The sequence below is a fragment of the Rhea americana genome, unplaced genomic scaffold (assembly GCF_003343005.1).
Source record: "Rhea americana isolate MKP2758 unplaced genomic scaffold, rheAme1 scaffold_61, whole genome shotgun sequence".
NCBI lineage: Eukaryota > Metazoa > Chordata > Aves > Rheiformes > Rheidae > Rhea > Rhea americana.
The window spans coordinates 1,647,491-1,663,109 of NW_028186768.1; the positions used below are offsets into that span (position 1 = coordinate 1,647,491).

Here is a 15,619-nt window from a genome sequence, read left to right on the forward strand (position 1 = left end):
TGTATTTGAATTAGCCCTTGCTAGCCAGAATTAAATGAGTCCTTCTGGTAATGAACCCTAGTAAATACACCATTCTGTGTTCCAGCAGGTAAGGACAGCTTTCAAGCTCCAAGCCTCACAGTACTCCAGTGATCATTTATGTCAATCTGTAAAATGACACAGTGATAGTGCAGAGAGGAGAAGGGACTGACTGCAGTGCTCCCTGAGTCAGATGAGCCCTCAGTCCCTTGGAATGCTCCCTGATGGACCAGCCTTGGCCCTGAAGCCTGGCTCCCCTTCCCCAGCACCCACAGCCATACTGGCTATGACCACTGCTGCGATGAGCTGCCAAGTTTCTCCTCCACAGAGTGGGCTTTCTTGCTTGCTGTTCTTTCTCCAGAGTTGTCAGCTGGCTGCTCCTTGGGATGTCATAGGAGACTGCAAGCACCTTCAAGCAGTCCCTGTTGCATGAAGTGATCACTTATCCCACAGACAGGCAGCAAAATGCAGCAATAACTGACATGGTGCTTGGATACAAAACTCAGAAGGCTGAGGATAGCACCAGCTCATAGTAGTAAGAAAGATACATGCAAGAGAAATCCTCCAGGCCTGACCAGGTCTGCTGCTTGGCCTGAAATCAAGAAGAGGTTCATGCCAGACATAAGATTATCTAAAAGCACTTCAATAAAGAAGACATTAGCTTGTCTTAGTTGCTTTTCACCTTGAGCAAGGTGTTGTACTAATTTGGAGGACCAGTTCAGATTTCCCTGGCACCTTTTATCACACACTGACGAATCTGGGACTGTGTCTGCAGAGGGGAAAGGYTCCTACACCATTTGTACTAGTCTATCATTTGCAGAGTTTACCACTGCCAAGGGGAGGAGTACAGCTAATGGAAAAGGGTGTAAGCACTGGGCCAGAAAGAAGAGGGAATAGAAATTATAACCCTGAAGAGCTACAGTGATGCAACTGAAGGGATCCTGGGCAAGCTCCCCTCCTCACACACAGAAAAATAAAGCACAGCAATCTACCTCTTTATGAGAGAAGAAACACAAGAAAGTGGAGAAGGTTGGAGAGAGACTGCAGGATTAAGAACTGCAGGAGCAGAGCTCACTATGGCCATCCTCTCAATGCCTCAGCTCTGTCACCAAGGCTACTGTCAGCAATAGCCTTTTACCACAGTCCCCCTACCACCAGCCCAATTCCACAAGGACAAAAGACGTCTTYCATGGCCATGGGTCTACATACTGGATGCAATGGACAGCCAACACTTCAGTACGCACTGTAGGTAGGTAAAAAAGCCCACGTCAGGCCTGTTGAATGCCTTCTCAGAGCTTCTCTTACAACATCTCAGCAAAGTGAAAGATGCTATCCCTATGTCAGGCAGGAAGAGAGTCTCTACAGCCTACTGCCAACATGTCTGAAGCAATCACTGATTTTACATGGCCAGCTGTGTATACCCAACTGAGTAYGGCATGCGGCAGCAGACATTTAATCAAAGGTTCACAAGGAGCTCTATCAGCAGGTTACTGCTCATCTGCRGAGGTCATAGGCCTAGTAGGGAACCACAGAGAGAAGAAGAGCTCAGGATATCTGAGTATGTGCATGATCAAAAACTCAGGGCATTTGTGGGAGAACACAACCACAAGGCTTCCTGCAGGCCATGAAATATGAGGGAATCTACAACCCASACACACATTGTTGCAGCGCTAAGGAAGAGCTTTGACTTGGGAAAAAGAGCAGGATTTCCTCTRTGACCCACGGGGAACTTTCATTTACAAAAGACTCAGCTCTCTGTCACTTCAGCCAGCTGGCCACTGTACCCATTCTGCCTGCTAGCTTTACAGAGCTGCCTGTGTGCTCATGCCAAATGGAGGACAGGAGGATATGAATTTTCCAGTGTTAGTTTTGCTTTTTCTTTGGGGCATCTAAACATTAGTAAAGAGATTGTTCTGACCAGCAATAAAGACTTTTAGTTTGACTTTTGTGAGCACTTCCCATATCATACCACAAAACAGTCATTACATTACTGTGCACCGTGACAGCTCTTTCTTTTTTATGAAAATGACAGTGGTTACATCCTGGTCGTTAAGCAGCAGTGATTTTTTTTCTGTGACAAACAATCAGCCTTTCTAATGATAATATGAAATTAGAATTGGTTTTCTATCTGGAGGGAGATCACAAGCATATACTCATATAGGTGTTGTATGGGTCTCTCTGGGAGACCTACACACATCACACAGGCTTTCATCAGGCCAATTACTGCTGGGTTGCTACACACATACACACAACATGTGTAAACATCCACCTTTGGACTTTAATCTTGCAAAAAGCGCAGCAGCATTTATCAGAGGGTGACTGCTACACCTCCCACACACGCACAGAGGAATTTAATCTGCGTATCACATACACACACAGAAGCAGGTTAACCCTGTTCTAACCTCTCACARCCCTATGTGCACAGACCATTGTGAATACAGGCCTTGAACTGGTATTTTCAAGTATGAACACTTTTAAAAGTAGTTATTCTGCTCCTTATCAGGGAGATATAGGGAAGAACTCAGTGAAAATCCACTTCATTGTTTTAGAGTTATGGAAACATTTAAGAGATTTCTACACTTTGGAAGAAAGTCACCTTTTAGATGCTTTTCCTCTCTCCATGCCCCCAAAGACATCCAAGATGACTTAATTTTCAAAAAATATACCCTAAACAGGCACAGCTAAAGTCTCTCTGGAGAAGTTTGGTTTTATTAATGACCAGTGCAAGAGCAATGCCTGTGCCAGAAGCAGATCCACAAAACAGAACAGCTCCACATGGGGGAAGCTGCCTGTAATGGGATTGTTTGTAGGATGAGTCTCAACATTTGGAAAACATAACAAGTGGAGAGATACACAGCTAAAGGAGAACACTGTGGCCTGGGCCTCTAGTCTGGTCGCTGATCCTCCCTGGAAATGAGGATGACAGCAGCCTGCTCTCGGTGCAATGGCAAAGGGCTGAGCTGCCAACCTCCTGCCGCATCACTGGGCCCCACTCATGCTCACACCAGGCACACTAGCGTAAACCAGGGGAAGCAGGAGGGAAATGGCCCCTTCTCAACCACCTTTTCTTGTTGGTAACACATAAAAGTCCACAAATGCCTCTTATCTCAGTTTTCAGGGACACCACGAGCAGTACCTCCCTGATTTATGGAAACACTTCTCCTCTCTCTGCTTTTCCATCACCTTCCATTTTTTTTTGGGGGGGGGGATCTCCAGTGAAGACACTGGGGCCTGGAGGGGCTTTCCCTCTGTACAGCTCCTAGCACAGCAAGGTCCTATGGCTCAGCACAGATTGAAGTTTTCTTACCCACAAACAGCAAGATCACCAGTTTCTTCCACTGGAAGAAAGCCAAGGAGAGTTTCCCCATGTGAAATCTGACATTCATACTGTCTGCATGCACATCCTGCAAAAAACAGAGACAATTCATCAATCAAAAAAGGGGTGATAAGAAGCTGTGCCACAAGGCTTTTGCCCAGAGCTTTCTCAGACATAGGCTGACTGGCTGGCCTATAAGCCTAGACTTCAGATGCCGTGCCTCAGTCAGTATAGCCCCAGCACCTAGCACACTGCCTGCCAGCTCACTGAGACCCCCATAAAAATAGAAGAACTGCCATGTTGAGTCAAGTCCTTCACTTGTCATTTTGTTTGGTGCTCCTGACAGTCAAGGCAGCAGATAAACCACAACACACCTTGTGATACAGATGTCTAGGTCATATTTTGCAGGTCACTGCAAGAAAGCCCCCACCATGCTCCAAGCCCCAAAGTAAGCTCTGAACCAATCGTAGCGATCAGGATCCAAGATGTGCTATCCACACCTACACCACTTGCTAATGCTGCTACTCAGCATTAGCAAGTGTCCAGCATTGGRTTCACTCCCACCTGCCTGCCCAGGATGTTGGGGACGCAGCTAGCAAGTCCACTAAGCAACAGAGACATCTTTCACAGGGACATTCCATTCCTAAGGCTTTACAGTTTGTGTCTCTGACAACAGAAAAGAGAGTCCACAAAGCACTAGTTTGCCTGCAAAGCAATAAAGTACTGTGATAAATCCCCACAAGCCAGGGAGTTTGCAGTGTTTAGGTAGCTGAGTTTGAATGACAGCCTTAATTATATAGGGRCAGCACCACAGCTCACATAGACAATTGCTGGCTCAGGATGGCAAAAAACAGGAATAATATCCTCCTCTCTTGAAGGGATGGTGCAGAAAGTATGAGCTCAGCTTACCCATCTGATGGCAATCATCTAATTATCCTCTATGAGYAGGGGATACAAATCCCTGCTCAGCTGGGGAAAGTGCTCTGTGGTGCTTYTGGTCCACCCCCTTCCTCCTTCCCCCTATCCTCTGGCCTGAAACTTTACCTTTGCAAGGCTAATTAATTCCAAGCAGATCTTCTTGCTTACTGCCACGCAGCTGATGCAAGGTTACCCTCTGAAACCCMAGCTGGTGCTTGCTGCTCACCTGAGCCATCTCACAGAGCTTGGGTGATCACCCAGCTTAGGACAACACCTGTAGTGCGTTAGGGCTGGCATTAAAAGGGAGGTCCTGATTAGTCTGATGTGCTTTGGGAAAGGAGAGGGKTTTTTCTGTGTTGGCTTTGGGGGAAGGAATGGGGGCTGTTTTCCAGGAAGATCTTAAGATAGGTGTATAAGTATGCTCTGACAGGCCCACTTCAGGTGTGGAGCCATGAGTGGGCTGAGTGYGCATGTCCTCTGCAGGCTGGGTTCCTTTGCATAGAAATGCAAGGGGGGGAAAAAGGGCTCTCTTACTCTCTGTCCTTGCAGGCAAACCTTGCAGACTCACACTGGGCTTTCAGTTAAAAGTGAGGTGTCTCTTTCTCCTGCTCTGTTGTGCTTTGCAGACAAAATTAGGCACAATATTGTCAACCTCCARTCAGACCTAGGGAGTAAATCCTCAGGACCGAGCAGCAATTCATGTACTTTTAACTTYCCATCCCTTTCATTTGTCTCTAGAGTTAATGCTAGCCCTTAAATGCAACTTCTAGGCACTTTCTTGCTTTTCTTCTGACCAGGAAATTTCTGCTGGGCTTTTCTCGAGGAACACAGAAGCTAGGGGAGGGCAATTTAGTACAAGGAGTGCTAGGACTGTTGATAAAGGCACCTTGTTCTCTTCCTCCACTGTTTCTTCYGGGGGATGTGATTCTGATCAGTCTCTGAGAACAGCTTGGGGGTGTCCTGCTCCTATTCTCTGCTTTGCTAGCCAGGAGGAAAAATCTTGTCAGTGTTGGCAGCTGCATGGGGACTCCTGGGTAAGACTGATGCAAGATGTGAGGAGAAGAGGGGCATATGCTTGTGGGGCTGAGGCACAGCCAGGTGTGCCACCGCAGCTACTGGTGGTTGTTCTTTCTTCCTGAGAGCCCCTTTTTCAGGCTTTGTTGCTGCTAGTAGAGATGCTGCAGGCATTGCTTTTTCCACTGGCCTGACCTGGACCTGCCAATCTGCAGAACCTGCTCCTAACCTCCTCAGGCAATGCCTGATTTGGCCCTCTTCCCTATTGCTGTTGGTAGAAGACAGTGGAGAGAGTCCAACAGCAAACTGTAGTCTGTCCTGCATGCAAGCATGAGCAGACAAACCTAYAGAAGGTGGAGGACAAGCAGTTCAGGAAGGTTTCTGGTTGCTCAACAGAAATGCAACTGAGCTGCTTCTGGGTTTTCACCAGCACCTGATTCCTTGCATCTAGCAAAACAATCRTAACAGCACATGCACATATGCATGCTCATCTGGGCAGTGTGCCTCCTGCCTGCCAAAGGACTTCCCTCTGAACCTTTCTACTTCTCCCAAGTCTTTCAGGTTTCTTTTCACAGAAACTTTTCCGGTGTGATAGTTTCCCCCCCCCCCCTTCCCTCTTAATGAAAGTATTTGTCTCCACAGCAGGAAACATAAACTATGCAGCAGACAATCTTGAAATATATTTTAAAGGAGGAAAAATTATTTAGCAAAGCAATTATCTTCAGATACACACAGAAACCATCACTAGCCCTATCCCCAGAAACAAGCAAAACTGAAAACAAAAGGGATACGAGGGACACTACTCATTTAGAAGCTAGAAATAAGTGATGATTATGTTTTTAATTCCATGCCTAGAAATGAAGGACTAGATTYTTGGCAAAGAAAAAGCCATTCCTTTTTAAACCTAAAAGCAGGCTCTTTTCCCTAAAAAGCTCCAAGAACTGGGGAGTAGTTAAACTCTTTTGAAAATCTGCTGCTTAGTATTATCACTGGAGAAAAGCTGACTGCTAAGCAGTAGTGAATATCTACTTTTGTCATAATTTAATTGGGATCTGAGCAGTGCTGCAAATGTGGTCTGGATTGTGAGTGCTGATTGTACCTTGGGTTCGGAAATCAGTCCCTAGTGCTAAGCTATATGCCTGCCTTGGCTCTGCACATGATCTGAAGGCATTTATTTCCACRCCTCAGTTTCCCCACTTGCAAACTGGAGATTATCGCAATTCTCTTCTTCACGAATAGGCTACAAACCTGAATTCATTGGYGCAGAGCAGCTGCTATGAGTCACTGCAGTAGGCCAAGAATAAAATAAAAATACCTAAAGACATGAGCCATTTTCTGTTCTTCAGAGAGCAATTGATTAGTTGARCTATACTGGGATTTTTGTCCATCAGAGACTGCAAACTTGGATAAAAATGGCCTAGAAAATGAGAGTGCATTGCCTCTGATTCCTTCTTTCTTCCCACACCACTCCTAGCCTCTGCCTTCTCTTGCTTCCCCCACCAAAAAAATAAMGGAAAATCAACTCTAAATACTGTTTCTCTCACATGAGCCCAGTAGGAGAGGCAGAAATCAAATTATAACCACTGAAATAACCACCTGCACTCAGTGCTAGGAGGGTAGGTAGAGACAGCAGAATATTTTGCTTTAGGTTTAAAAAAAAAATCTATCTTTATTAAAATAAACACGCATGAAAGAAAAAAGAGAAAGAAAATCAATCAGCTGGATTTAAAACAGGAAGATATCAAGCAAAGAGTGCTCCATCCAGAGAGATGGATGAGAGCTGCACAAACCCAAACTCTTCAGTTCTGCTCTTCTGGAAGAGTTTTTTGTGGGGGGGTGGTTTTTTTGTTTTTTTGTTTGTTTGGTTGTTTTTTTTTTGTTTGTTTGTTTGTTTGTTTGTTTTTTACCTCCTACCTTAATTTTGTACATTTTCTCCTGGAGATTTTTCTTGCTACTTATGGAAAATTGCTGAAGAGAACCTTTTCCTATGTGGATGACAGGGGGAGGAAAAATAGATCCTCTACCTTGTGCCTACTAGATAATTCAAGGGGATTGCGTTCTGCCAGATTTCCTACAGGATCTGGCAATATTTTGGGCAGAACTTGCTGGTTTTATTCTTCTTTAGTTCAGTAGGAGTTTTCTACAAAGATTAGATAAATACTAGGATTCTAATAAGCAAATATTTCTGAGAAGACTCTCTCTCCTGCATGGATTATTCCAGAAAAAAAAAAAAAAAAAAAAGCCCTGTATGTTGCAGACTTTCTGTTCATCTCTATGGCTCTCCTTGGTTTTCAGCCAGAGGATCAGTAGTTTCAAGAACTAGCAAACTAACAGATTCACTTGCTCTCTCCCAAAACCCAGTTGCTGCCAGCAGGATATTACCATGCAAGACCTGCACTAGAGCTTCCTTCCTACTGGTGTGTATTTGAAGACCGTCTCTCTGCCTGCAGAAGCTTAGGAGGCAAAGCCAGACAAAGTGGCAGCAGTAGGGTCTGAGCAAGCCTAGGGAAGAAGGCAGCTTTCTTAAGTGGCCCCAGGTTGATGTATTTGGTGCCTACAGATGCTGCTGCTGAAACTAGCCTGGGAGCTTTATTGCCACCTGGCTAAGCACACCCAGGCCCTTTGCAGCTCTGCCTGGGCCTGTGCAGGGACAAATCTGAGGCATGCCAAGACCAGTGAACCCCACCTAGAGCTGTGAGGAACCACAGCGCAAAACATTTACCGTGCATTTTGGAAGAAACCAGCTCAGGAAGTCTCCAAGMGGACTCCAGTTCCTGCGGTGCCGGTTCCTGAATACTTGCACAGGCTCACGTTGCAGCCCCACCTGTGCTCACATTTTCTCCTTTCTCTAGGAGATCGGGTGCTCCCGTAAGTGCCAACAGGTCACACTCCAGCCTGTGCCTTCAATGGGAGCAGCAAACTGCTTGAGTGTCACAGCCACTCACCCACCTTCTTTCCACACCTTGCCCCTGGAAATCTACTGTGCCTGCAGCAGCTTCACCTCCTTGCAGGGGTTAAAAATCCAATTGAGCTGCAGAGGATGCTTAGCTGGTTTTGTGCTCCTGCAGTGCCATCGTGTGCTTTCAGTATGCACTGCAGAAACACTTCAGACTGCAAAACTTGCAGGGGCTAGGGAGGCAGCAGGGAACTGGCAAGCCAAACCCAGTGTTTCTGGGTGACTCTGGACATTGCATGTCCCAGCTCCTGGCACTGACCCTCCTGCGTGCGCCCAGGAGGTGGCCCAAGGCAGGAAGTCCTGCACCAGCTGTATCTGCATGCAAGCATGTACCAAGATGCAGTCACAGGGGAGTCTCATGCCATAATGCTCTCTAGAGAATAGACATGTGACTGCGCCATACTTTGCAGAAAGTCAGCTCAGTGGCTATATTGTAACTCAGTCTGTGAGGCCAGGATGTGCCATGGCCAGCACAGCATTACTTCAGCTTGCCATGGTTTAAGGAGACCTTTTTTAAAGGAAAATGTGTAATCATGGACCTGGAGGACCCACAGGCACATTCATGGGGGAGTTTACACAGAGCACCCCAGCAGGATGTGCATCCAACCTGAAATGAAYGCCCTTGCCTTGCAGCCATCCCTAGCTGCCTTGCCACACATGTGCATCATCTGGGCAGGCCTGCATCTGGCATACATTGACGTGGGCTTTACTCTCCTCCTGCCAGCACTGCATTGAGTGGCTGTATATAAAACCTACAGACGATTGCATGGGGCTGGGGAGGTGCAAGACAGGCAGGACACTTCCTTTCTAAAGAGGCTTCTGAGACCCTGCGTGACCATGCCTACAGAGCCAGTGTGCCTACAGTATGAAGCTGAGGATGAAAGCCAGAGACAAAATATTTCAGCAGGCTTCACACTGTTCAACATACAGGACTGAAATCAGGCCCATGTGTCACAGAGCCATAAAGGCTAGTGAGATCTCAGAGGGGCTAGCTCTTGAAAGTAATCCTCCTCTGACCACAAAGCCAGCTGGATGCTAGTTCACCATCCCTCTCATCCGCTTTCATACAAAGGGTTTGTCTTGCCAGCTACAACGAGAAGAAGCCCTATTTCCACATACATCTGGACCTACAAGCCGGCTGGGGAGGTGCTGCTGAAATAGCTCGTCTCACTCAAGCAAACAGGGGGACACAAACAGCCTAGTCCCCCACCAAAGGAGCCACGGAGTGGAAAATGGAGATTTTGCCCTACRCTGCCCTCTATTTTGCCTGAAAAATTCCTCCTCATGGATTTTTCCCAGCAGGCCTTTCTCTCTGCTTAATAAGCCCTGCTCCAACTGTGGCAGGTCCTCAGCTCCTGTCAGCAGGCACTGTGCCACGTTGTTAAGCAAGTCCATGGGAGAGAGTGCTCATTAACAACACCAGCAAACGGCATCGTGAAGCCTTGACAGCACCTACGGTGACAGCTGCAAAGTGCCCCAATAAGTAACAGCAGCAGCAACTGGCACGCATGGCATGGTCTCGGCCACCTCAGGGGAGTATGGAGCTGGAAATGRGGACATCTAGCAGCAGGGTTGTGAAAGGAGCAGTCTCCTGTACCTTGCACAGTGTGGGGACAGCAAGGTGCTCACGGACGCAGTCATCACTGTGTTTCCTTTGCTTGCTGATGTCTGGCAATGGGACACCCAATGGGAAAAGGCACTACAGGGTGCTGCAACTTGTTCGCTGTGGAGCCAGACTGATTTCACATGTCCTCTTTTGTAATCAGGGGTCTTGCCTCACCATTGTGCTAACCTGCATGCCACCTGTTCCCCTAGTCGCCTCCAGGGCATGACTCCAAGTAAAACCCTCCTTCAGATCCACAAGCACACAGGATCCATGTGCACAAGGCCCAGGAAGAGGCAATGGCTCTCATACCTTCAGGATAAACACACCCTTTCCACCTCTGCCCTGCCTGCTGCAGCAGCACAGGGCACTCCTGGCTTCACAAGCCCTCAGTTGTTGCAGTCTGCRCAGTGCAGGTGAAAAATAAACCATTAGAGAGGCAGAAAGTGCAGTGGGATGAGAGGTCAGATCCAGGAGCAGAAGGGTGCACGCTGCTGGACGTGCTGCTGGTGKGCCGTGCGGAGGTGCACAGAGCCGCAGAGCCCTCCGGGGCTTGCACAGAGGTCTGAAATCATTAGATTGGCACCTGCAATAACAACTCCCTGAAATAGCTTTTCCGTGGGGGATCCAGGGGTGGGCTGCAGCTCCTCCTCATCACAGCCCTGAGCCCAAGGACACCTGAAGCTTGACTGCTTGCAGGACACCTGGCAAAAGGCCCAGCCCCTGTTTTATTCATTCTGCTAGAGTTTAAGGGCTTTACTGTGCTGGAAGTTGTGGAGATGGCCTCCCTGCTAAAACACAAGCCTGCCCTGACCGCACTGTGCAGGAGCTGCAACACGAAGGCCTGATCTGCGCTCCCAGTTCCTCCATGCTACGGCATTGCCCAGCCTCTTTCCRTTTCTCTGCCTTCATTTCCCTCACAGCAAATCACCCCTCTAGGTCCTGGCATCTCCCAGGACACGGGAGTCTGCAATTGTGCGTGTCTCAGGCCCACCAGGAGGGCTGAAAAAAAAAGCCTTAACACTGTGGTTTTAAAGAGGGTGGGGGGGTCTCCTTTTTTCTTTTTCTTTTTTTCTTTTTTTTTCTTTTTTTCTTTTTTTGTGTGCTTCAAAACCTCCCTCCCTCTCTGGTCAGCTCTCCTCCGGACGGTGTCAGTCACAGGGGTATTTGCATCCCCCGAATTACAGCCTCCCCATGGCCGGAGGAGCCGGGCCCACGTGGGGGGCAGTCGTCACTGGTGAGGCCAGCGTGCAGCCCCCATGCCGTGCCCCAGCCCCCTTCACGCGTCCCTGTTAGGAAGCCGCGGGCAGACTTGGCCCCGGATCCACCCCGGCAGCACCCCCAGGGCCACGGGCCTCTCACGCAGCAGCTTTTGCTGCGAGGTGCCCCCGAGAGTCGCAGCAAGTGGCCGCGAAGGCAGGTGGCAGGACCCACGCCGCGCCCCGGCCGCCATGTCGCCCCGGCCGCCATGTCGCCCCGCCTCGCCTCAGGGCGCCCCAGCAGGCTGCGGCCTGTTCCCCCCTCAGCGCCCACCTCCGCCACTGCTGCCAGAAGCCCCCCGCTCCCCGCCCTGTCTGCCGGACGGCTGCCGCCTGCTGCGGGGGAAGCACGGCCGCGGTGCCAGGCCCAGCCAGGCCAGGTCTGGCCACCGCTGTGCAGCGGGATGGTGAGGGAAAGAAGCGCCTCATCCCCCCRGGAATGAAACTTGCCGCGGTTGCTCCAGGGTGGGGGGGGAGGTCTGCAGCTGCGGGCTGCCCTGTGGCCCAGGAGACCCCGGAGAAGTTCACTTCGCTCCTTCCCCRTTGTGTGGTCCCTTTCCGTCACGCGGCGGCTCTCCTTTCCCGGCTCCCCGGGACRCTCACGAGGAGCAGGCACCGTCCCCCTGCCACCACCGCCGCCGGCGGTTACGCACCCTTACGTAAAACGTCGGTTCTTTTTACACGCAGTCCGTCTTATTTTTATCAAGTGTCTTCTCCACGCTCCTCACGGCTAGAGACTCTCGTTTCCTTTGAAATCAGCAGCCYGCAGTTTCCCGCTCACGTGGCTCTCGGGCCGGTGGCTTTCGAATGACACCGGGCGTCACCATGAAGCTCCTGGAGGTGACAGTAGCGACCCACAGGGAAGGACTGGGGAGGGAATAGACTGGAATGATTAGTTTTGGAAATACCCCCATCCCACTGCCCCATATTCCTTCTTCCCTCTAACAGTAAAATYCTCCAGCTGGACTACACTCACTGAGCTACATGACTTTGACAGGCCATGCTCAGTTATGACTTTTTAATCAAAAAAAAAAAAAGATATTTGGGAGCAAATAGGTTCTTTTCAAACACATAATAAAATGAAGACTCTGCCTAAAACTGATTCTGACAAAAATTTCTACTCAGAGGAAATTTATGCCAGTGCAAATGGATGTAAAAAGTTATTAGAGTGGAATCACAATATTTTACATTCATTTTATAGTGTTCTACACAGCAGCAAAACCTTAATCAAAATTAGGGGCATTCATACATTTTCATTTCTTCCTCTTCTGCTGTTCGTTACCTTTTCTAGTCTGCTCCATCTGGAGGAAGGTTTCCAGCTAGGCAGGCCTGGCAAGGATTCAAGTGAGGAGGAACCCCCGCAGACCAGCCCTCTGCTCTGACTTTGGGTGACAAGGAAGACAAGAAAACAGGGTCTATTTAACCTCATGCTCTTTGCTAAAGTTTTATAGAAAAGGTGCTCTGGTAAAGAGGGCAATGTTCCTCCCAAGGACACCTCCYGTAACATACTCTTCCTACAACTGAAAGCCAAAAACTTTCTATAACCATCTATTCTTTTAGTCCTTTCTGTGCTTAAGCATATGTTTAATTTGAAATCTCGTTGACAACAGTAGGATGCAAGTATTTTTGCTTAGATGCTCTCTTGCTGTGGGTGTCTAGCTACCAATCAGCCCTGTCCCTCTTCCATCCCCCGCTTTGAGTCACACTTCCCAATTTTTGCTAGTGTTGTAGTCTATTTTAATAGATTGGAAAGAGATCCCTCTTTAGACTCACTATGCTGCAGTCAGCTACCACCTAGCTAGGAACTGCTGGATTGCTGCCTTTCTGCATTCCCTTTACATACCCCAAAAAACCTGCTGCCTGGTTGCACGGTGGGAACAGGCTGGTCTCCAAGTGCTCCCTATTCCYGAAAAAGTGGCAGGCAGCCCTGTGCCTGCTCAGCGTCCAGCACTGCCAGAAGGGCCAAGTCTGTTTGCAGTGTTTTGACCTAATGGCAGAGAAGAACACAGCTTTGATTAGAGATAAGCAGGATGTTTTCCATTCAACACTTTCAAAGAGATATTAGACAGGATCAATGTAGCAACTTCTCTTTAAACACCATCGGTAGAAGACAGAGATCTAGAGTTAAGAGGAAAACGAGCTGTCTGACATGAGAGTACAGGCCTTTGATTTCAACTTATCCCTGTGCCAAAACAACCAGCCCCTAGGAGCATGCTATGCTCTAGTGCATGCAGGAACATCCTKTTGTGTCTTGGAGATGTTGCACAGGAGTGGGAAGAAACCACAGTTTGCCCCATAACAGCCACATCTGAGCAGGGGGTGAGGTCTGAAGCCACAGGTTGCAATCACCTACCAGCTCCCAGTGGTGATGGGCACTGCTGCTGATTGCCCTGGCCCCTCTTCAGAGAAAGTTAAGCCCTACCATGCCAACCAAGAGCCTTTGTGAGCCTATTTAAATAGGATATCTGCATTAGGGCCGGAACAAATCATCAGAGCAGACAAAGCTCAAGGGCTCTGCCAGACATCTCCCTGTGAATCAAGCTGTTTTAGCTAAGGTGTTATTTTCCACTTGCTAACTACCAGGCTTTGCTATCCCATACTGAAATCAGGGTAACCACAATCAGGCTCAGCACAACCGATGATAGATCCCCCCACAGACATCTGTCAGAGCCCTTGTTCCCCACCACCACGTGGAGACGCAGAGGAGGAAGCACGAAGGCTCTGCATGCRAGCTGCCAGCCACCCACTTGCGCCTGCCAAATCTTCCAGCAAGCTCCCCCAACCCAGATGAATCRTGTAGGTTTGGTCAAACCACTGCAGAACATCACTACTTCAAATGATGAGATTGACTTAAAAATAATAAACAGCAATAAATAATAAATATTCTCTTTTAATCTCTCTAGGGTTTTGGAGGGTTTTTTCTGGGACTTCAGAACTCCCTTTTTCATGTTTTTCCCTGCAACTATGAAGGTTAAAAGTTTGCATTTGCTTTAGCAAAACTATATAACCCTCTCTTCATTAAAGGGTTCCAGAAATACAGCTTAATGTTTTAACAAACAAAGACACAAAAATCTTTGAATTTGCAGTAAAGCCCACCAGAACAGGCTACAGTAAAAGGAACTCTTTGTCTAGACAATTTGCTTGCCTATAAATTTAGTTCTATTAAGATGCAAGTGGAATAGGTATGAATTGACATAGGGACAGAGAGATGTTTAAGTCCTTTAGGTAATTCATGCAACTTCAGCACAGAATTGTTCTGCCTGCAAAACATTCCCTTTGCAATGCTCCTCCTTGCTTTTTAGGCTACAGACACTTGTCCCCTTCCCCTTAATGTGATTGCCACATGAGATTTGCCAATAGATTGTAATACGGATAAGGTCTCAGGCTGCCCACTAAGCTTGCAACTGGAGGTACTAGAGGCAGACAATATTAGCTTGGGCACACTCCAAGCGGACATATCCCTGTGAAATGAGACTATCCACTGCAGACTTACAGATTCTCATCTCCATTAACCCACGTATCTCTGTGCTGCTCCCTATTTTGTGAGCCAAACATGTCCAAGTGATGGAAAGTAAAGAGAGAATGATTTTTCACTGTCTTTTTAATGCAAGAACTGTGGACATCAAGTTAAATTAGCAGGTGATATGCTGAAAACAAAATAAGATGTACAGCTTCACACAGTGCATAGTAGAACCCTGGGACTATTTGCGGCAAGATTTTTTGGATGCTCAAAGTTTGCAGGAGTTTAAAAAGTGACTAAGCAAGTTCTTGGAAGAAAATTCCATTAGGACCTGGCAACCACAAAGATCTCCCTGCACTGCAGATTGCTGGAGGCTGCTGGAGAAGTAGCGCTGCATGACTGACCTATTCATATGCATTTCCTAAAGCATCCACCACTAGGCACTGCCAGAGACAGGATACTTGGCTAGATGGACTTTTGCTCTGACCCAGTCTGGTCATTCTTATTTCCTTATTTATATTGGTATATCATCACCTGAGAGAGGAAAGATCTGTGCCACTGAGAAGTTTCTCTATTTTCAGAAGAGAGACTCCTCCAAAGGTTGACTCTCATCAGAAATCTCTGGAGGGGCCCAGGGATGGCAAATCAARGGTGCAATGACTGTCTGAACTGGAACAACCCAAAAACAACAAGCAAGGTTTTATTAATAGACAGCATTGTCAGGTAGCTTGGATGGAAAAACACATTTCTTCTATTGGCTCTAAAGGCTCAGCCTGGCAAAGCGTGTGACTGCAGATTGTGAGTGTCTGTTTCCTTTTCTTTGTTTCCTTGTTGTCTTTTTTAAACAATCTGCCAATTCATCATTAAGAAATTAAATATTTTATAGCTGCTGTGATGCTGATGACAGGTGCCAGATTGATTGGTTCTGGCAGAGGAAATTTGCTGCTCATTTCTTCCCTTTGCAGCTATAAGTTATGTGTACAGGGGTAGAAGGAGGAAAGAACTGAAGTCTCCAAGCTGTCCAGATCTGACCCAATAAAGAGTTTAAAAATAGGTACAATCTGGAAACATTTTG

The 15,619-nt window shown here is 47.7% G+C and overlaps 1 protein-coding gene across 1 annotated transcript in view; it reads right to left on the minus strand.

The window, feature by feature from the left end:
* LOC146587139 (CMP-N-acetylneuraminate-beta-galactosamide-alpha-2,3-sialyltransferase 4-like) overlaps nucleotides 1-15,619 on the minus strand; it is a 49,712-nt gene that overhangs the window by 6,372 nt on the left and 27,721 nt on the right. Inside the window, exons 2-3 of the mRNA XM_085320070.1 lie at nucleotides 9,820-9,890; nucleotides 3,326-3,422 (exon numbers count right to left, since the gene is read on the minus strand). Of these exons, the coding sequence (XP_085176196.1) occupies nucleotides 3,326-3,422; nucleotides 9,820-9,890 (168 nt within the window). The remainder of the gene's footprint in view (nucleotides 1-3,325; nucleotides 3,423-9,819; nucleotides 9,891-15,619) is intronic.